Source organism: Thamnophis sirtalis, unplaced genomic scaffold (assembly GCF_051295495.1).
Source record: "Thamnophis sirtalis isolate CommonGarterSnake01/CBP01778 unplaced genomic scaffold, rThaSir2_p1.2 scaffold_3, whole genome shotgun sequence".
NCBI classification, from domain to species: Eukaryota; Metazoa; Chordata; class Lepidosauria; order Squamata; family Natricidae; genus Thamnophis; species Thamnophis sirtalis.
The window spans coordinates 134164515-134186374 of NW_028261383.1; the positions used below are offsets into that span (position 1 = coordinate 134164515).

General features: G+C 41.5%; 1 protein-coding gene across 5 annotated transcripts; it reads left to right on the forward strand.

Moving 5' to 3' along the window:
* Window positions 1–741: 741 nt before the first annotated feature.
* On the forward strand, window positions 742–20197 carry GPRC5C (G protein-coupled receptor class C group 5 member C). 5 transcript variants are annotated; one of them, XM_087710177.1, is made up of 5 exons: window positions 742–862; window positions 12101–13174; window positions 16166–16260; window positions 17447–17605; window positions 19712–20197. In XM_087710177.1, exons 2-5 carry the CDS (start codon window positions 12145–12147, stop codon window positions 19751–19753), a joined length of 1326 nt encoding a protein of 441 aa, XP_087566303.1. In that variant the 5' UTR covers window positions 742–862; window positions 12101–12144; the 3' UTR covers window positions 19754–20197. The 5 variants fall into 5 exon arrangements, with proteins under 5 accessions (XP_087566303.1, XP_013929240.1, XP_013929243.1 ...); XM_014073765.2 differs by lacking the exon at window positions 742–862 and adding an exon at window positions 908–1353; XM_014073768.2 differs by lacking the exon at window positions 742–862 and adding an exon at window positions 910–1353 and having other exon boundaries at window positions 17766–20197.
* The last annotated feature ends 1663 nt before the right edge of the window (window positions 20198–21860 follow it).

Here is a 21860-nt window from a genome sequence, read left to right on the forward strand (position 1 = left end):
TTCTAGCTGGACCTCCAGATTCTGTAACAGCTTTGTTCCCTATGCCATCCATTTGGTAAACTCCCTTATTTATTTCTCCTGCCATGTATATGTATACCCGTGTTTCCCTGAAAATGAGACATGGTCTTATTTTCTTTTGACCCCCCCTGAAATAAGCACTTGGCCTTATTTTTGGGGAGATCTTACTATTTTTGAGGTGCAGGAGGCGGTGAGCGTAGTCACCTCATGGCTACTGCTGTGTTGCAATACTTTCAGGGAGGGCTTATTTTGGGGGGAGGGCTTATTTTAGCGCATGCACTCAAAAGCCTGATTGGGCGTATTATCTGGGGAGGTCTTATTTTCAGGGAAACAGGGTACATCCGAAGTAGACTGTGTTGTTCCTCTGTGTCATATAATATATGTGGGTACATGCATAATTTTGTATTTATTTTTTATTTTGTCATGTTTATGTTGTGTATATTAGAGGTGGAGACCCTTTGAGAGCTGTATGCAATGTAATTTCATTTTAATTATGTATGCCGATTAGTGTACATTCAAACTGACAATAAAGTACCCAATTCCTATCCTCAAAATATCAAGGAAATTTAAGAGTAACACCTGGCATCTTTTCAACACCAAAGATTGAATAACACCAAGCCTCCTCTGAGGCTATGCAAAGTTCTCCAGGAATTTCTCCACCTGGGCGGAGGGAAGGAAAAAAAAAACCCACTAGTGAGCGGCGTCCCTCTGGAGTCAAACCAACCAGACTCTCGAATCTTTCAACTCCTGGGATGGGGTTTGTTGTCTCGGACACAGCCAGAAGAACGCAGAAGAAAGAAGAGGCGTGGATGAAACCAGCCCGACGCGCCAGCTACAAAACCAGGTCTGGAATTGCAGCGCCATACAGAACCTGGGCAGGGGGGAGGCGGGACGGGCTCCTGGTACGTAAGGCGAGAGCTCGGTTACTCGACACCCGAAGAGTTCTCCGGCGGCCGAGAGCGGGGCAACGGCGGTGATTTATTTGCCTGCAATCTGGTTGCCCAGAGAGGCTGGCCGAGGGCCTGATAAGCACCCTTGAATGGAGCCTGATGTCATGCTAGTGTCAAGCTGGTAGCTTCCCAGAACAGAAAGCCCAGGAGCGTCACTCGAGGAAGGGCGGGGGGGGGGGGAGAGAAAGAAGAAGCAGACCTTGCTCCGTCTCGCCTCCCGCCCGCATCGTTCCCAGCCTCGCCACGACACGCCCCCCCCTCTCCCGCCAGCTCAACTTTGGGCTCCGGCCAGTGGGAGGAAGGGTCCCGGGAGGCCGGCCGGCCGCACTGCCAACCCCGCCGGCTCCTCAGTTCCCGTCGAGTTGTCTGCCCTACCTTAAAGCAGGTAAGCGTTGGGGCGTGGGTCCTCGCTGGGGACGCGGGCTCCGCTCTTCTGCGGAGGGAGTTTCGTTCGCAGCCGAGCTAAGCCCGTCCCGGGGTCTTCTTTTGCTGACCCAGAAGATAAGTTGAGGCATGGAATGGGTAAGAGGGGGGGTTATTTCAGAAACAGCAGCGGCGGGGAATAGGGGAAGGATTGCTTTCAAATACAAAGCAGCCCTCCCTGCTTCCTGTTAGACGGTTCTCCTTCTTGGCTTCTGCTTTGTAGGAACTGGCGTGGTCAGATCCTCTTAACGCGCGCCGGAACTATGGAGCCGCTGGATGATGGTCCCAGGTCTTTTCTAAAAGTAAAACTTAAGGGTGGCGATAGGTGTTGGGTGTGTGTGAGCGCACAGTAGGCATTTAAGTATAGGGGTATCCGACGTTTGGATTATCCGACGTTGTTTCTTTAAATATAAAAAACAAACCACAGCAAGGAGAAGCTTTTAAAGCTTAAAAACCGATCAGAAACATTCTATAATGTTTTGTTTGAGGTGTATGATTGAGGAAAGAGGAAAACAAATAATAGCCCCTCCCCAAAGGTTGTTGAAGTGCACCCAGGGGCTTAATATGGTGGCTGGGAATTTGCAAGGCAAAAGAGGGATTCTTTAATGGTTGGTGTGTTTCTTTCTTCCTTTATACATAAACACATATACATACAGAGGGGGGGGGGTTAAGAAATACTCTCTCTCTCTCTCTCTCTCTCTCTCTCTCTCTCTCTCTCTTTCTCCCTCTCTCTCTTTCTTCCACTCACTCAGTCCCTCCCAGCAAAGGGGATTGAAAAATGCAACAACTGTTGAATGTGGAGCAAAAGAACCCAGGGTTCAAATTCTTTTTGAGCCCTCCTCAAATCTTTTGGCTGGCTGGAGCATGACATTGAACAAAATATTTTTTCCCTAGGGCATTGGGAAGAAAGGGAAACTACAAGTGTGCCTAAGATTTTTTTTTTTTAAAGCCATTTGTGGTACTTCATGTTCCCATAAAGGGCGGAGAATTGTGGGGAGTTGGCTTTTAAGAACCAAGCTACCTTATGGATCCTTTTTGGTTTCAAGTTGGGGGGGGTGTGTGTCTAGGGATTTGTATGTTCTGTGCTAAGGTACAGAACTCTTGGGTTTGGGCAAGCATTCAGAAGGGTTGTGAGTAAGTCAAAAGAGAACATTTCATTTTTACCTCTTTTCTGCAAACAAACATGGAGTAAATTAAACTGGGACTTTGCTTCTTGGCTGGGAACATAGAAGATAGAATAATAGGGTTGGAAGAGGGACCTTCGAGGTCTTCTAGTACTTTCCTAGGCTAAATGGGTGAAGTTGGAATCTGTGAGTCAGTGTTGCTCCTAGTGTGTGCCTGGACAAGTCCCTGAAGTTTTCAGAAGTGACTTGCCATTACTTCCTTCCCAGGGCTGAGGCAGAGTGATTGGCCCAAGGTCACCCAGCTGATTTTGTGCCTCAAGCAGGAGTAGCGCTCATAGCCTCCCAGGGCCTAATCTGTTGCTTTAACCAAACCACACAAAACTGGCTCTCTTGAAGTAATAATTCATAAGCTGCTACAGGTTTTTCCATGACTTTAATCAGGTTTCCTTATCAAAATACCTTTCAACAGATAACACTGCAGAATTATTCTGTCGCTTTGACATCTGAGCCTTCAGAGAAGGAATAATATAAGTGTTTCCCAGTGAGATAACCTCGATATATTTGGTTTACAACTCTTGTTGTTTTTGACTTTCAGCCTTTGTGGCTGAGGCTCATAGGAATTGCAGTCAAAACCACCTGATGAACATCAATTGAGGAATGCCAGTGTGTATGCTCTTGGAATTAGACTAATATGTAATATGGACTGATACCTTCAGTTAGTAGTATGGATACTGATTGACCTCTCAAAGCTGGTCTGCAGAATTCAGGCTATCATAAACTGCCAATCATAACATACTCTGGTCTGCATTAGAGCTATGCATTTGCTTTAGAAAAGGGGTGTCCAACTTTGGCAAGACCTGTGTACTTCAACTCCCAGAATTCCTTAGTCAGAAGTTCACAAGTCTTAAAGTTGCCAAGGTTGGGCACTCCTGCTCTAGAATTTGCACAACCAGGCGTAGTTTTAGAAATGTTTCACACTGAATGTGATATTTTCGTTATGTTTACATCACATACTGAAGCACAAACCTACCAACAACATTTCAGCCTTACATAGCATATGAATTCAGCCACTGAGATTAATTTCTTGTTTATTGTATCAGGCAGAACCAGGATATTGAGTGGAATAGTTCAGTTAATTATAGATAAGGATTGTGAGTGAACATAGCCATTATTTGTTATCTTCAATTGTGCTTTTTTGAGTTAACTAAGTAGATAGGTTTTCACCAAACTCAGTTTCTGGAAGTTTGATATATACAATTTATTAGGAGCAGAATTCTAGATCTCAATATTCTTTGCAGGGAAATATTGGTAGTGCTTTTAGGTAGAGGATGTATATATGCATATATCTCTTCATCGTCACCTGTCCAATAATGTCTGTCTGTTATTTCTGTTCACTGTTGATTTGTTCTATGGGCATCACTTGCTATTCTCACTTTTGCCTGGTATGAGCTACCAAACCTGCATAATTTTGCTTAGGAAGTTGTCTGGTAATCAAGCATATTTAAGATCAGGTTATTGCTCTTTGCTAAGACATCCTTGTGGGTTTGGAACCATGGAGAAAAGAGTCCCTGAAATCTATCAGGCATTTATAAGAGGCCTGGTGGCGCAGTGCTAGAATGCAATATTGCAGGCTAACTCTGCCCACAGCCTGGAGATCGATCCTGACAGAGCTCAAGGTTGACTTAGCCCTCCATTCTTCTGAGGTCGGTAAAATGAGGCCCCAAATTTTTGGTGGCAATAGGCTAATACCCCAGAGAGTGCTGTATAAAGCACAGTGGGGCAGTATATAAGTCTAAATGCTATTGCTATTGCTATTTTATGCCTTCTTTCCCCTCCTGCCAGCCAAAAGAAATAATTGCTCACTGCTTCCTCCTTCTTCTGCCATTTCCACCTCTCCTGCCTACTATAGAGATTCATCTGGAAGCAGCCAACCTTCTTCAGACAGAGCCAGTAATTGCTTCTAGGTACCTTGGAAATGGTGCCTGTTTCCTGCAGAGGTGTGAATCATAGAAGAAAGGAATTTCTGGGCCTTTGTAGTTTGGGGGCTGTTCTGCAGTTTGCCTGTTTGCCTTGGAAAGGAAAACTACCTATAGAAATAAAGCAACTTTTCCAATTATTTCTGTACTCTCTGAAAGCTATTGGGGAGAGGGGAAATATATTTGTGTGTAAACTGTCCTTACTTTGTGTTATCTACATGGATACAATGAGAAGGCAGCTCACAAAAGCATCTGGGGTAATGTATCATTTGGTACAAGTGGAGAAATTGAAACAGAAGTGTTTAATAAAAAATGTACTGTGCCTCCTGGCCTGCCATGGAAACCAGATGTCAGAACTGCGGCTTCTCATAGGCCCTTGATGCTGTTCCCCTAAAGCAATATTTCCATCCGTTCTTTTCTTAAAATGCCACATGTTATTTGCAAAGAGAATCTGGGAAAAGTAGATCCAGGAAAGCTCAGGCCTTTAATACATCTGGAACAACGCTGCTTTTTCCAACCAGCAGTGAGTTCTAACAGAGGTGCTTTTTATTTCCCCTGCTAAGTGAAGATGTATGGATGAGGAAGCCTGCTGCATTCTTACAGTGAAATATGCATGTCATCCCTAGATAGCTGAATTGTTCTAGAGAAAACTAAGATAAATCTCAGGTACCACAACAAGGATGAGCAAATATTTTAATCAAGAGCTGCCATGTAGAGAGATTTCCCCTATGTATTATAGAATGCAGAGTTTCTATTTTTGTTTTGCACATAGTGATTATTACTGGTCAGGGAATGTAAGCTTGAAAGTGTCCTTTCGTCAAATGACTTACTTGACCAGGTGTGATTCAGTGCCATCCTTCAGAGAACACCTTTAGAGGTATGAGAAGCTTCCTAGTGATGCCTCCTACAAATTACATGTTTGTAGTTGCAACTGGAAGTGGTGGCTCAGTGGCTAAGACCCTCAGCTTGTCAGTCACAAAGGTTGGCAGTTTGGCGGTTTGAATCCCTAGCATCGCATAATGGAGTGAGCTCCTATTACTTGTCCCAGCTTCTGCCAACCTAGCAGTATGAAAGCATGTAAAAATACAAGTAGAAAAATAGGGATCACCTTTGGTGGGAAGGTAACAGTGTTCCATGCGCCTTCGGCATTTGGTCATGCCGCCCACATGATCACGGAGATGTCTTTGGACAGCGCTGGCTCTTTGGCTTTGAAACAGAGATGAGCACCGCCCCCTGGAGTCAGAAACGACTAGCACATATGTGCAAGGGGAACCTTTACCTTTACTTTTAATTGCATCTGGAGTCTGAAACATGTGAATGAGCATTGTACAAGAAATGAATTCTAATCAGAGAGAATAATAACATGGATCTTCCCTTCTCCCATTCCTTTTAGAGTCATAGATAGGGGGAAAGTCATATCTGTTTTAGTTGTTTGTCAAGTATTAGCTATATTGCTATTTGAATTTTTTTTCCTAAGTGAAAAATGGAAGCCTTCACCAACTTAGCAGTATTCTAAACACAGATCTGTTTCTGCCTATTCAAGATTGGAACTAAAGAAAGGTTAATAGCTAAGCTATCTTACTGATCAGTAGTTTGAGGAAGTTTATTGGGGTGGCTTTCCAGGGAGCTGGCAGTGAAGTAGGCATCAATGTTTACTTAAGGCTTCTGCAACATTAATTAATGCTGAATCAAGTAGTTTGTTGGAGCACATGGGAGCAGGGCAAAAGTGCTTGTTCTAAGAATAGAGATGAGAGTAACTAGCTTATTCTGAATCCTTATTTGTTTAGTATATTTTTATACAGCCTTTCTGATTTTATCCAGGCATTGAATTGGACAAAATCTGCATTGTATGATTTTTGCAAAAAGGCTACATCACCATGCATTGACCCCAGATATTTCTTGTTATTAGATAGGACAGCTATATCCAGGATATTAAAAAAAAATCCAGTCATTTATTAGATGACAAAAACTTAGGTTTTTGTGTCTCATCACTATCCTCTAGTATCTGTGTGGATATATGCAACTCAGACCTGGTAACCCTATACTTGGCTATGTAGAGAAAAATAACCACACTGTTTGTGTGAATAAATATGTATATGGCAGGGGAGGGCTGCTATGGGTTTGGGAGAACTTCTAGCTAAAATTCTGTGCAGTTTGGAGAACCCCCAAATCCCACTTCTGGCTGGCCCTGCCCAACCCACCCTACCCCTCCCAGGAGTTCCTTCCACATGATGAACTATCACATAATGAGGGAGCTCCACCACAGTTAGAATATGCAGGCCAAGTTGCCAGGGCCTCTTTTCAAAAAGCTAAGTTATATCAACTTTGGACTTGCAGTACAGTAATTCAAATGCCAGAAATACCTACATTTGTGGAGCTGTTAATTTTCAAGCTGGAGCAGGTTAAAACTGGAGAATTGATAGTTTCCAAATAAGCATAATATATTTAGGGCCAGCCTACTAGTGATGCTGCACACATCACTGGTCAGGTGTGTGTATTTGTATGAAATTGGTATGCTCTAAGTTGACTTTGACATTTTGCAAATGTTTTTCCCCCCCAAATGTTACCCCCACCCAACCCCAAACTGGGAATGGTGATAAAATGAGTGGTGTGTGTGTGTGTGTGTGTGTGTGTGTGTGTGTGAGTGTGTGTGTGTGTGTGTGTGTGTGTGTGAGAGAGAGAGAGAGAGAGAGAGAGAGAGAGAGAGAGAGAGAGAGATTATTTTCCTGATAAGACATGGAGAGTAGAATTAAGCTTCAGAAATAATGCTCTTTAAAGTAAAATGGCACAATATTGTGCTAATAAGGAAACAATGGATGTTGTAGTCATATCTCAGCAGCCTCTTAAATTAGGGAGCTTAGCTTTTGTTTATATAAGTAATTTAACGTGTTATATGATAATGCATTTTTAAAAGGAATATTTAATGTTTGGGTGTTTGTTTATTAAGTCTTAAACCTCTACAATCTGCAAGCTTCCTAGGGTATGTAGTTGCTTAAGATATTTTGGTGCTTCCATTGCTAATGCTGCAGTTGGGTATATTAAAGGGATATTGGAGGATGCTGTAGCTTTAGAGTATAAGGCTAAATCATCTCTAAGCCAAAAGTATAATATTCTATAATGGTAAAACTATCTTTGATGTCTAGAAGATGCAACTTATGCAGTGCTCATTTACATAAGCTTGAAAAAGATCTTGTAAATATTAGAATTAATAGAGTTAAAAAGCTCTTATTAAATTAGCTTGCCATTTTTTACTGTATTGAAACACTGCTGGAAAAAAAAGTTGAAAAAAAATGACTTGGACTAGTTATTTCAGTTTGAAATGGTAGTCAAATATGCAGAGAGACTAAATAAATAGGAATCAACTGGACAGGAAGTTCATTGGCCTGATGCTTTCTTGCTTAACCAAAGCTTATAACTTTCCTGCCTTAATATTATTATTTTTAACTGTTTACAAACAGGATTAATATGATTTCAACCCCACAATTACAGTACAATATTAAACACTAAATTTATAAATGAGATTCTCATTTTCATCCAAAGAACTGATATTCCACATTAAATAGAAATAATAACTAACACGTGTATACTAAGAGCTCAGTGAATTCCTGATCTGACGCTTAGCAAAAGGACCTTTTAAAGGATCCCTACTAAAAGTTGTTGGATTATATTCTGGCACTCTGATCCATGGTTCCTTTAAACTAACGCTTTTGGTGTCAAGATTACCATTGGTAGACTGTGAAAAGCCAGATATGGAGAGGGTTTAAGAGTTCTTCTTTAGGTTGTAATGTTCAGCAAATAGGATAATAGTCTGGATGAGTAGGAAACGAGACCCCCATGGAACTGGATGGCTGCTTTTTAGATCTGAAAAGGCCCAAATCCATAGACATGAAGTGGTTTATTTACATGCCTATAGAGCAGTAATGGCTAACCTTTTTGTTGTCGCCTGCTGAAAGTGCACACGCATGCACACCCATAATACAATGCACGTGTGACACCCCCTGCGTACTCCGCCCCCATCCTTGCACAAGTGAATCCCCCACCCCCGCTCCCTCATGCATGCACCCTGCCCCTGCCCATTTTTGGCTTCCAGGTTGGTGCAGGAGGCTTTCAAGGGCCAAAATGGGGCATGGGGCGCCGCCTCCCTCTGGGCTCCATTTTGGGTCTGGAAAGCCTCCTGCATCAACCTGGAAACCAAAACTGTTCACGGGGGTGCTGCGTAAGGCCCCAAAATGCAGTGTGACTTCCCCCGTGCATGCGCCCTGCCACCCCGCGCATGCGCCCTGCCACCCCACGCATGCGTGGGAGAGACCCAAGGACCAGCTGGCTGGTGGGAGACGTGCACGCATCCACAGTGGGGCTGGGCTGGGGCAATGGCTGGCGTGCCCACAGACTCTTTGTGCCACAGGTTCACCATCAGGGCTATAGAGGAAACGTCAGTCCTTCTAAACATAGCTGCCTTCTAAATAGAGAGGAAACCAAAGTCTACAAAACTTCCAGGTATCAGCCCCTGAAACACACATTAACCCTGATTGGTCCTGGTCTTGCAATAATCAGATTTGGAGACGTGAGCACACACACGCACACCACTCTGGCCTTTAGAAGTACATGGATTCCTCTGAGCCTGGGAACTAGGCAGTCCTGAGTGAGAGCCCAGGAAAGGGAGGGCTAGAGGGTGTTATCTCAGAGGAGCACAACTGATCTGGCAAATGTTTTATATAATGAAATGGAGGGGCAGAGTTCTTATTATAATTGTTTCCCAGAACAGTTCAGCCATGGTTCTTTATGTGGAGTCTGTGCATTTTCTCTCCTCTCTGCGCCCGGACCCCCTAACCCTGGCACTGTTTTGTCTAAAGACAAGATATAGCGTCAGGCTTCTTTTCTCTCTGCAAAAGTCACAAGTCCATCACTGGCAGTTCTGCCACAACTTAGCAAAAGAAGAGGGAGATGGCACAAACCTTTTCTGTGGCTCTGCAGGAAAAGGGAAAAGGCCTCTCTCGTGAACTAACTTCGAACCTTTTCAATGTTTACATCAATAGTGTTCTTCCCTTGGGCTTTTCCAGTAGCCACCAAAGTCACCTTATTGGTATGCCAGCTAACCTGCTTGACTTTTTTTTTAATGGCTGTGCTATCTCTTGCTTCAGGGTGGGATTGGGACAAGTGGGTGGAGCTGATAGTTTATTGGCTAGATGCCCTTCCTGATGCCTATGCAGAGTTGGCAGCAATTTTCTCTTTGCATTCTGATTGAGATTTACTTGTTGACAGGATACCCCATCTACCTCTTGTGTGTTTCTAATATATTAATTTCCCCAGAAACCAGAAAGGAAGAGGGGAACGAAACCCTCTCTTTCTAATTTAGACAGGCCATCTGCTCAGTGGCTACTGCCATCTTATTCCGAGTCTTTTTAAAGACAGCTGCTTGTAGCTGTTGACATCAGATGATGACTATTTTCTTTCTACATTAAATTTTAGATTCTTGGCTAGATTCTTGGTTTTTAGTCTCTTGGGGCAGGGGTCCCCAACTTGTGAGCTGCGGCCTATTCACAACTGGGCATGTGATGGTGGGCTGGCGCACAGGCACCAGTAGTCGTAGCCCTACTGATGCTTGCGGTGGGCTCTGGCGTTCACAACCCCACTTGCACAAGTAGAGGCACACGCGCGCCTGCCCCTCATACAAAACCAACCCTCTTTCCCCCCCTCCATGCGGGGCCACAAATCTGGAAAGGTCGGAGAACATTGTCTTAGGATATTTTTTTTTATTCTGTGTTTAAGATTTGATATGTACTTTTACAGTTTAGTGTCATAATGCTTTAGTACAGTCCCTCAGACTGCTCTAAGTTTTTAACTGTGCCATAAGCCACAAAACACTGTGAGGCAGAAATAAAAAGAACTGCCTTATAGCGAATCAAATCATTGATCTATGTGTTCCCTTGTGGCTTCTGTCTGTATCATGTTTTAACCTTAGTAAACTTAACCTAAATTTATAGATTTAATCTAATTTTGGAGGTTCACTGAGCCATGAATTCACTTAGTCTTGGTCAACCACAAGTTAAAAGTGCCAGGTTAGTTTAAATCTGCGTCATGAGAAAATTGCTACTGAAGGGCCATATTAGCTGCAGGTTGTTTTTTAAAAAAAAACCTAGATTTCAAGTTACTTTGGAGTTTATTACTGGATTTTCTGACCTTAGAAAACTGTAGGTTCACGTGCCCTTACATTGATCGGAGTGCTGTTATTAGCTAAATAATATACACAGATTAGGAAATTAATTCTTGATTTGCCTTAGCTATTAGCCTTCTGTGATCTAGATTTAGGAAACAGCTCAGGAGAAAGTGAGTCATTGCTCTCCCCAATAAATTGTCTTCCAGATTTTTGAGGTACTACAACTCCTCTAAGCCCCAACCCGCATGGCCCATGATTTGGGAATGGGGGTAAAGTTTCAGTGAGCCGTTAAGGTGAATAAGTCTGATGCATAACATTCAAGCACCCAGCTCTGTTACTTTAATGAACTTGAACATTCTCATAATTAAAAGTTCTAAATTTAGCAGTGCTCTGGAACATGTAGCTTGGCTGGCATGGAAAAGTGCTTTCAAGAAGTAGAGCTGTCTCAAATAAACCTTGATCCTTGACTAACCATCCTGCTGTAAGCATTTCTATATTTCCCAGTATTTCTCAGGGTACCAATCAACTTGGGGTAGACACTTTTAAGACCCTAGCAGTGCTCTTAAAGGTACTTGAAGTAGTGCGTGGCACGACAAAACCGCGCTCGACTAAAGCGCGCCCGATTAAACCGCGTCGCTGACGTCATCAACAGGGCAACAACAGCGAGCGCGGAGAAAGAAGGGCGCTTTAAATAGCGCTTTAAAAGCAAGCCGATTCAAGTTAAGGTAAGGGTTAGGTTTAGGGTTAGGTTAAGGGTTAGGGTTAGGTTTAGGGTTAGGTTAAGGGTTAGGGTTAGGTTTAGGGTTAGGTTAAGGGTTAGGATTAGGTTTAGGGTTAGGTTAAGGGTTAGGTTTAGAGTTAGGTTTAGGGTTAGGTTAAGGGTTAGGTTAAGGGTTAGGTTTAGGGTTAGGTTTAGGATTAGGTTTAGGGGGGTTAGGTTTAGGTTTAGGGGTTAATTTTAGGTTTAGCGTTTACAGCGTGCTTCTGTCTCCGCGCTGTTGTCGCCCTGTGATGACGTCAGCTACGCGGTTTCGTCGAGCGCGCTTTAGTCGAACGCGGTTTTGTGGTGGAACCGAAGTAGTGAACCAAAGAGACCTAGCTAACATGTTCATGACTAGAATGGAGTTAGAGAGGTCTCAAGGCTTTGTATGGGCCTTCAAAATTCTGGCTACATAACCCTTCTACATCATATTGTAATGTTTAATATGATACAAGGAGTAAGGTATTAAATAGGGAAAAATATTCATTTGGACAGTATTTATTTTATTCAGGTGTAATAAGCCCTACTTTGTCTTGGTTGTGTCCAATTTGGTGTGATTCTTGATAGATGATCCAAAGGCCAAGTAATGACTCTTGGTTGCAAATATATTGGATATGTCTGGAGAAGAAAAATACTAAAAATAATCGGCATTTTCATACAGTCACTATCTTTTCTTTCCCTTTATTTTCTAGTTCTTTCCTGAAGAGCCAAGAATATTTGCCATCATTCCATCGTGATGGCTACATCCAGGACACAATTGCCATGTCTTTGGCTTCTTGTGCTTTCCATGACGACATGTTTAGCTCAAGGGACTTCACCACCACCATCCCCACCGCCTGGATGTGGCAAGGACTTGAACTCCATCTACTACAACCTCTGTGACCTATCTGTCGCCTGGGGTGTTGTCTTAGAAGCCGTGGCCAGCTTTGGTGTTGTCACCAGCTTTGTCCTCACTGTGGTCTTAGTGGCCAGTCTGCCTTTTATCCAAGACTACCGGAAGAAGAGCTTAATAGGGACTCAAGCTTTCTTTCTGTTGGGCACTTTGGGGCTTTTCTGCTTGACCTTTGCCTTCATTGTCAAGCAAGACTTCTCAACATGTGTTTCACGACGCTTCCTCTTTGGTGTCCTCTTTGCAATCTGCTTCTCCTGCCTGGCTGCCCATAGCCTCAGTCTCAATTTCTTTGCCCGGCAAAACACTGGACCTCGGGGATGGGTCACCTTTGGCATGGCTTTTGTCCTTGTCTTGGTTGAAGTCATCATCAACGTTGAGTGGCTCATTATTACTGTGGTGAGGAATGATGGTACTGCCAAGGATCCTTGTGAACTGAAGAACGAGGACTTTGTCATGGCACTCATCTACGTAATGTTCTTGCAAGTAGCTACTTTCATTGCTACTTGGCCTGTCTTGTGTGGCCATTACAAGCATTGGAGAAAGCATGCCATTTTCATTCTCCTCACTACTTCCTTTTCGATGGCCATCTGGATAGTATGGATTGTTATGTATGTGTATGGCAACCAGCAGGACCAGAGATCAACCTGGGATGACCCCACCTTGGCTATTGCTCTTGTCTCCAATGCCTCAGTTTTTGTTTTGTTTTATGTCATTCCTGAGATTTCTCAGGTGGTCAAGCCAGGACCAGAGGAGGCCTATGAGGATGATGTCTACCCCACACGGGGGGTTGGTTATGAAACAATCCTCAAGGAGCAGAAATCCCAAAGTATGTTCGTGGAGAACAAAGCTTTCTCAATGGATGAACCTTCTTCAGGTAGGCATTGGTGAGGAGACCGGGGAGGGGGAGTGTAATCAGAGGAACTGCATGCAGGTTTATGCTTGCTAAACATAGCTTAACATGTTTTTATGTAGACATGAAAATGATTATGGTAGTCCTTGACTTACAACCACAATGGGGGCCAGCATTTCCATTGTTAAGTGAAGCCGTTGTTAATTGAGTTGTGCCCAATTTTGTGGCCCTTTTTGCCACAGTTGTTAAAGGAATCGTGGTTAAATAAATCTGACTTTCCCCATTAGTTAATTAGTTGGGTTTATTGGAACCCAATCAGGAAGGTTGCAAATGGCAATCCTAGGACTCAGGTGGGTGGATTTGAGGGGTGTCTGGAACCGTCTTAAATACATGACACATGCCAAGAATCTGCATTTCCATTAAGTAATTATAGGGTACTGCAACAGTCATAAGTTTGAGGGGTGGTCGTGCGTCACTTTTTTCAGTCCTGTTGTAACTTTGAACGGTTTCTAAAGAAATGGTTGTAAGTCAAGGACTAACTGTCCTGAAAAATTATTTGCTGTGTTTCTCCCCTCCGCCTCTTCTAGCACCATGTTGCCTATGGGTGGGTATCCTAGTCATCGGTATCTGTGGCCAAGCTGGAGAAGTCCAGAAAAATTGATGCATCTGTTGATGATAGCGAATCAAGTTCATCCAACTTCCTATCTCAGGGTGTGCTGTGATGGTTGCTTTAATTTGTAGATTCCCAGGAGTGCTGGATATCTAGTAATCTGTACAAGAATGGTACTGTCATTGTGGCACACTTTGGGAGCAGGGAGGTTACATAACATTCGTGCCATCTAATTCTATTCTATGATCTTATAACAATTCTTTTGCCTCCTCTAATTTTGTAGTTGAATTTTCTAACTCTGTAGCTCAGTAGATGGAACGATATTTTTTCATAGCATCAAAATTCAGGCAGGTTTGCTAAATCTGAGCTGCTCTATAATTTGGTCTTCTGTCCTAAAATTTACATGTAGAATAAAATAATAAAAGTTTTACGGATACATTTTATTGGGAGGAAGTAAATCTAGTAGAGTTTATATCTAAGTTTATACAGTGATAAGTGATAAGTAAATTTATTGTGTGTTTACGAGATTTCTAGGCTCATACCCTCTGTTTGGAAATGGCCAGAAACTCTGCCGGCTGAGAAAGATAGAAACACTGTACTATAAATAAAAACCAAGATATCACATTAGAACTATTTTCAGCTAAGGTAAAATCAATTTAGAATAGCACATCCAGTAGCTGAGTTCATCTTTTTATTTTATATGATTTGAAGAGAAACCGGCTAAGATCTGATGCAATGCAGGACTGAACCTGTTGATTATGTATCGTATACTGTACAAATGGACTCAATATAATAAGCAAGATTTATTTTAGGCCCATGCGTCAGTTTGAAATTATGGTTTATTGTCATTGGCTTACTGATTACATCAGCCATATTGCCAGTGCTATAGAGAGAGCTGAACCTCAGAGCATTAATGCAACCGACGTTGTCTCTTGAGTGCCATAAATCCAGATGGATTTTCTTGTTCAGAGAAAGTCTCCAAGCACCTTGGGCTCATTAAAACTTACTTTGCTTATTGTTACCTGCAAACAAGAATTTGTTTTATGGGCGGCTTATGAAACAAAAGTCCCAGTAGCTTTTTGATGGCTTTTTCATTGGACTGCATTGATCAGACGATGCTAATAAGCAACAGTAACTCACTGGAAAGAATCATAGATGTGTATTTATACAGGTGTACTTCTAAGAAAGGATGCCATTAATTTGGGGAAGAGCCGTAAGAGTTTCACTTTTTTTTTTAAAAAAAGTATACACTTCTATACAAATTTGTGACTTTATTTGCTAGGGTCTACCTTGCTCTCTTTTTCTATTTTTATCTTTCCTTGCTTCTGGAGTTATAAAAGTAGCTGGACACATAAACCCAGTATGCTAAGATTGTAATATACCTATATAGGTAGTCCTTGACTTACAGTTGTGATTGAGCCTGGAATTACGATCATAAGTCATGGCTGTTTGTGAAGTTGGGGCACCCTGTGATTGCATTCAATTTTACAACCTTTTTAAAGTTGTTAAACAAATGCCATGGTCATTAAGCAAATGCCACAGTTGTTAAACAAATACAGTGGTCATTAAATGAGCTCCTTTTCCCTAATGGGCATTCTTTTTCAGAAACCAGAAGTAAACATGGGAAGCCAGCAAACAAAATAATAATGCCAAAAATGGTGGGAGTCTGTAAACAGTTGTTGAGATTTTGGCCCCAAAATTGCTTTAAATATAATCTTTCTCTTATTTCACATGAAACCCTACAGTCTCAGGGGGAAGCTTTTTCTAATGAGGCTGTGCTAGAAAATTGGATTTAGGACAACTCAGCACACAGCAACTCACCACAGTCAACTTGCCGTGGGACAAGACTTACATTAATATTGAAGAAATGGTGGAAATCATTAAAAAGAGGATGCAGAAGGATAGACAAAATAAAGTGTGAATGACCGAAATTAAAATAATTTCTAAATTATTTTTTAAGTGCTTAAAATTGAATTGCTGAATTGTCCGGCAGCAAGTTGTCCCACAGTGAATTGTGCTGAGATGAGATGGCCGTGGTGAGCTGGCTGCAGTGAATTGACCGTATCAAATTGTCCCATTCCGAGAAAATCAACATAATTTTATATTTAGATACCAAATTGTCTTATATAAGTTATTGACCAGCATTCTTCTCTCTAGAGCAGTGTTTCTCAACCTTTGCAACTTGAAGATGTCCGGACTTCAACTCCCAGAATTCCCCAGCCAGCGAACACGAATTCGCTGGCTGGGGAATTCTGGGAGTTGAAGTCCGGACATCTTCAAGTTGCAAAGGTTGAGAAACACTGCTCTAGAGCTTGCCATTCAAACCATGCTATCTAGTTTTGCTCGTGAAAAAGTTTGGAATAGTGTATTTAAATGTTATTGTCCTGTGGTTTCTCTCTTTCTAGCTAAAAAGCCTGTGTCTCCATACAGCGGATACAATGGGCAGCTTCTGACAAGCGTCTATCAGCCCACAGAGATGACTTTAATGCACAGCGGGCCTGTAAGTGAATGTGCAGTTGTGCTGGCAGCTGCTTCTCCTTCTCATCTTGCTTGACTGTAGCTTAATTTTTTTGGTAGTGGGCTTAAAACAAATAAACCACGTCTATAAAATGTTAGAAGAAGTGGCTATGCTTGACCAGAAAAGTGAAGGCTTGTCTGAGATATTAAATCCAAAAATAATGTCAGGTATAAGTTGGAAAGGGCTCATCACAAGCAGGAGTAATTTGAGGGTATAGTCTGTAAATAAAGATGGATAGTTTCATGGATGTTTCTGCGTAAACATTTTTAAAAAATGTGTAAAATAACAAATTCATTGCTTTCATTTTTTAATCTGATTTTTTGTATAGTTTTTATTTCATTTTCAAAGAAAAAAATAATGCAAATAAGATTAAAATGAACAATGTACCATATACAGATACTTAAGGAAAGAAAAACATCATATAACAAAATAAACAAACAAAAACTGTGATTACAACTTCTTCTCAAACACAGAAGGATATGAGGTGGCAAATTCCCTTGATCTCTATTTTCCCAAGTAGGAGAATTTTAGCTCAGCTATTGCTTAAGTTGTGAATATTTGTTCAATTACAGTTATTCTCACCTGAGTTATGTTCCCTACATTAATTTAGTGCCTTAGGTGTTTTATGAGAGAGCCTGGCCTTCTCCGGCAGTTTTCTGGGCAGCTGTTATTTTAGTTTTTAACTTGTTCAATTAAAAAATCAAGAAGCTTAAGGGTTCAGGAAAGGTTTGAAGCCTTCAGTTGTGGGTTAGGGTTAGGGTTAGGGTTAGGGTTAGGGTTAGGTGTAACCGTGTTAGGAAATGAGAAAATATAAGTGAGGGGTTCTTTGGTGTTCTCTGAGCTTGGTAGTTTTTTTGCAAATGTTTCATTACTTAAATGAGATAAGCATAGTCAACACTGATGTTGTTACCTAGTTTGGATAATGAAATGTTTGCAAGAAAACAGCCAAGCTCAGAGAGCACCGAAGAGCCCTCATTTCAACCCTGAGCTACAAATATTCTCCTTTATTGAGAATATAAGTCTGTGAAAGCCTTTTTATTGCCTTAAAATATTTTGACTTAATGCCGGTTTGGTTTCTTTTGCAATTATAGTCACATTTCAAAAAAAACAACACCAGGATTATACTTTTTACCCCATTTTTACTATTTACTATTTTTGTGGGTTCCAGTTGGATGCCCCTTATGATGTCATCCTCCCTCGTGCTACGGCCAACAGCCAAATGATGGGCAGTGCCAATTCTACCCTGCGTGCCGATGATGCTTATGTTTCACAGAGTAAGCAAGCATTGGCTCAGAAAGATGGAAGGAATGGGCAAGTGAGCGAAATGGTAAGCCTTGGATTATTCTGTTGTAATCTTAGGACCAACTGAATTCTTATCTGACCTTTCTGCTTATATTTGCTGTGGGTAAAATAGACCAGTCTGTCTCTTTCCCAGTTACATTCCTAATGTAAAGGACCTAACTTTTTAATGTCTTGTTTTGCCTTAGGCTTCGTCTCCATATAGCAAGCACAGATGGTAGAAGTTTTGAGTCTTGATCTCCGCACATCCTGTTACTTGAGGATGCCTTACAAAAGCCTGCCTCCACAAAGGAGCATCTAACTGGGGCAAGGCCTCAGATAGACATGGAGAATGGCGATGTTATCCTGGGAACTGAGAAAATTTCCTCTTGGTTGCTGAGGCAATGCATTTCTTTTTCTCATGCATAAACCAAGCGTTCTACTTGACATCTGTTACAGTAAATCTGGGTCACTGGGTCAGGATGCCACCTCCTGTTATGTGTTCCGAACAGTGGGCCTTCTATTCTCCTTGGAGCCTTCAGTCAAATTTATAATTCCACCTCTGTTTTGCCAGTATTTTGAGAGTCTCCCTTATTTTCACTCCACCAATGATGGGGCCACAATGGCGTTATGAATGCTGAGGAGTTCCAATCTACAGATCACAATTCAGCCTCTTGTTGGGGGAATAGATGCTTCCTGCATCCTCCCATCGCATATCTACTCCCACAAGAGAGAGGGTTTTTTGGAAATTAGAAGGGTATCACCCCAATTATTCTTTAATAGAGGCCATTTTTCTTAACGGAGAGAGTGAAACTGGTCAAATGTAGCAAGAACCTCTTTATTGGAAGCCTGCTTTGCTTTCTCCTGATTTTGGACCAAGCCCTGGAATGTGACATCATGGTATTGTTTTTGGAATCCTTATTATTTCCTCTTCTGTTAATCCCTCCCTGTTATGAAAATTAAGTCTGCATATATATATGTGTGTATTTTTAAAAATGCTAGATGTTTTACTTTGAATGTCTATGTTTATGCAGCAGGGAGGATCTACTTTACATTGTGGTCAGAGTTTTAAACATTCTTATCTGACATTTGCAACCAACTTGGTGATTGAACATGTTGGAGGCACCAGTGGACATGAAAGGAGGAAGCTATATTAAAACGATACTTTCATTTCATGACAACATAAATATGGTGGGATTTGCAAGACTGCCATCAGTACTGTTTTGTCAAAAAGGTGCATTGGCGGTTGTGCTTTCAATATGGATAAGCCCTCCTTAACTTAATCTTCTCTCAATCTGAAGGACTACGGACTATCATCCCAACCAAAGTGGGAGCGCAAGATAAACTGGTGGGCCCAGATTAGGGGGTGGAAATGCAGATCTATGAAGGGAAAGTGAAGGAATTTAATGGCAAGGAGAGGCCAGAGGGCTCCACAAGGCAAGAGATGGGTGGTGCCCTGTAACTGCACAAACTATTCCAAGTTTTAAATGATTGTGTGCTGCTGAAATGGAATTTTGCTACGGAATGGATGCTGTCAGGCTTAAAAACATCTGGGAGTGGCAGTTTCCCTACAGAAATGTAATTGTCTCTTTTTGGCATTAATCATCTTACTTTACCTCGTCCTCACCAGGTGAGGATGAGTCACCTCCATTTAGGATGCTTTATTGTGCTGACTTATCCTTTATCATCCTTTTTTGTGCTGCTCCTTGCAGAATTGTTCAGGTTCTCGGTTTACTCTGAAACAACAACTTTTCCCTACGTGGACTTGTCTCCCAGCCACCACTGATTAAATGAGTTCTGAGATGCACAGTCTTATGCCTCAATACATTTATTTGATATGCCTTCAGTCCTTTTCATGGTATCGCACTTTCTCTTCATGCCTTGGTGTGCTAGTTCCTGGCTTATGGCCTGCCTGTCCTTATGCTGCTGTTGTGTGCCATTTTTCTCTTTGTCTCTTTTCCCCTCTCTTGGGCAGAAAAGGGGTGCTGTTTCTCTTTCATATGCTAGCAGGAGAAGGAAGCTACTTGATAAAAAAGAAGCACTGCCTGTTTCTTGCAATGCCTTTTCATTCAGTCTTCTTCTGGCCTCCTAGACTGATGTCCACTGAAGTTTAGCCTGCTGTGTAAGTATTTTGAGCAGGTAAATTCTTTTCCAGACTTTTCCAAACAAGGAGCCTTCAAATGTGCGGGGACAGTGACGGATGTTCTTTGGGCCGTCTTCTGATTGGAAAGGAGTTCTCTACTGTCTATAGAAGGACCATACCCTGCCTGCAGAGCCTGTGCTCAGGAAGTGGAAGGAACAAGTTTATACTGACACAGACCATGGCTAGTCTGATAGAGACTTGCATTGAGTCATGATTTCTGCCCGTCTTGCTGAGGATGCTTTTCTGTACCTTGCTAGAGGATGAGTCTGCTTCTAGTTTTTGGCTGAAAGATTCTCTGCTCTGATAATGAAGAATGATGTAATCTCCCTCTGCTAATGCAAGCTGAGTAAATGGCAGAAGACTAAGGAGGAATGTCCCAGACTGCTGTTTCATCCACGCTACCCTTTAAGCTGGGATTGGGGAAGTGGTTCTTATCAGATATGGCTTTTATAAAATTCAGAATTGTCTGACAAATTAAATCTCTTTTTTTCCCTAAAAGTGGCTTCTGACTTCTTGTTTTGTCATATGCTTTTGTGGGTTTGAGAATAAAGGAAGAAGAGTTGACAAAGAGAAAGGGCAAAAATTACAAATATTTCTCTTCTGTGCATTTCCTAACTGATGGATTCAGCTGATTAATAGGAAGGATTTGGACTTCCCAGAACTTGATTATTCTATGATTTGAAAACTCAGATTGTTTTATTTGACACGGAATTTATTTTCTGGACAACGTATGGAACATAACATTCTGTTCCATTCTGGGCAGGGTTCTTGTTTTGCTCTTGTTCTTTTCTTTTTAACTTTTTTTAAAGGTTGCCTTAAAAGACAAGTAATCTGCCTAAGTATTTATACTAATAATATTAACTGTAGTACATTTTGGAGCAATAAACATTCACTCCAACATGCTCTCTTTTTTTCCACCATGCAGAAATATTGTTTCTTGTGGCCATGATTTCATCTCAGCATTATTGGATGAGAGTCCCCTCATCTTTATACCAGATATCCCAAAGGTACTTTTCAAAATGCAACTTGACTTTTGGTGTTTTTTTTTTCCCTTTGAAAATGTTTCACTTCTCACCTAAGAATCAGATCTAAAGAATGAAATGTTTTCAAGGGAAAAAAACCCCCAAGAAAGTCCAGTTGCCTTTTGATGAGCACCTTTGGGACAACTATGACCTGGAGAATTGAGAATATCCATGGACGCTTTGTACCAGATGTTATGGAATTCTAGAAATAAAATAGCAAGACCCTATTTTCTGTGTGCTGATAGCATTTCAACCTATCTACAAGCAGGAGAATCTTTCATTATGTAGGAGTCCAGTGATCAAGAGCTGGCTACCTGTTTCTTGCTAAAACTGAAGATGTGTTACCTGTCTTTACGACTGTTGTTATCTTCAAAATACAAGCAGCTTATTTTAAATACCAGCTACTAAAGAATAACCAAGAAGTTACACTATCTACTTGGGCATTGTGTGGCAAAGAATACTGGATTAGATAGCCCATTGGTCTGATTCAGCAGGCTCTTCTAGGCACCTTCTGGTTATGTCACTATTTCTTATGGAAGTACAATATACTTTGACATTGTACTTTGTGGTGGTTGACGTTGGGGTGTGTTCCAGCTTCATCCTTAGACTGCTACTCAGCTAGCTGCATTAATTAGTCTAGCCAATAAAAAATTAGCGATGGCTTGTTTTTTGCTCTTCTACCAACATGGAGGTGGGGTGCCAGTGCAGAAATAGTGAATGAATAAAGATATTTATGAATAAAGATATTTTCTGAATAAAGATATTTTTTTCCTTTTTAGTGGAGTCCTTACTGTTCTCTGAGCTTGGTTGTTTTCTTGCAAACATTTCATTATCAAACTATAGGTAACATCAGTGCATTCTTATCTCCCTCCCTCCCACCCTCTCTATATACATACATACATACATTTACACACACACACACACACACACACACACACACACACACACACACACACACATGTTGTATTTGTGCTGATAAATAAATTAAGGGAGACTAGTATTGATCTATTTCAAGCTATTTAGCTCTCATCAGCTAGCCATACCCTTTTTAGGAGTAGCAGTAGACCTCTTTCTGAAATAATTGTAGTTGTCCTTTGGAATGGTGAGCAAAATTTGTGAATATATGATGTATATCAACA

Bases quoted from the DNA above. Each gene is read 5' to 3' on its own strand.
- GPRC5C (XM_087710177.1), top strand. From the start codon at position 12,145: ATGGCTACATCCAGGACACAATTGCCATGTCTTTGGCTTCTTGTGCTT. The intron at 13,175-16,165 runs GTAGGCATTGGT...CTCTCTTTCTAG, and splicing joins AATGGATGAACCTTCTTCAG to CTAAAAAGCCTGTGTCTCCA. The intron at 17,606-19,711 runs GTAAGCCTTGGA...ATTCTTTTCCAG, and splicing joins ATGGGCAAGTGAGCGAAATG to ACTTTTCCAAACAAGGAGCC.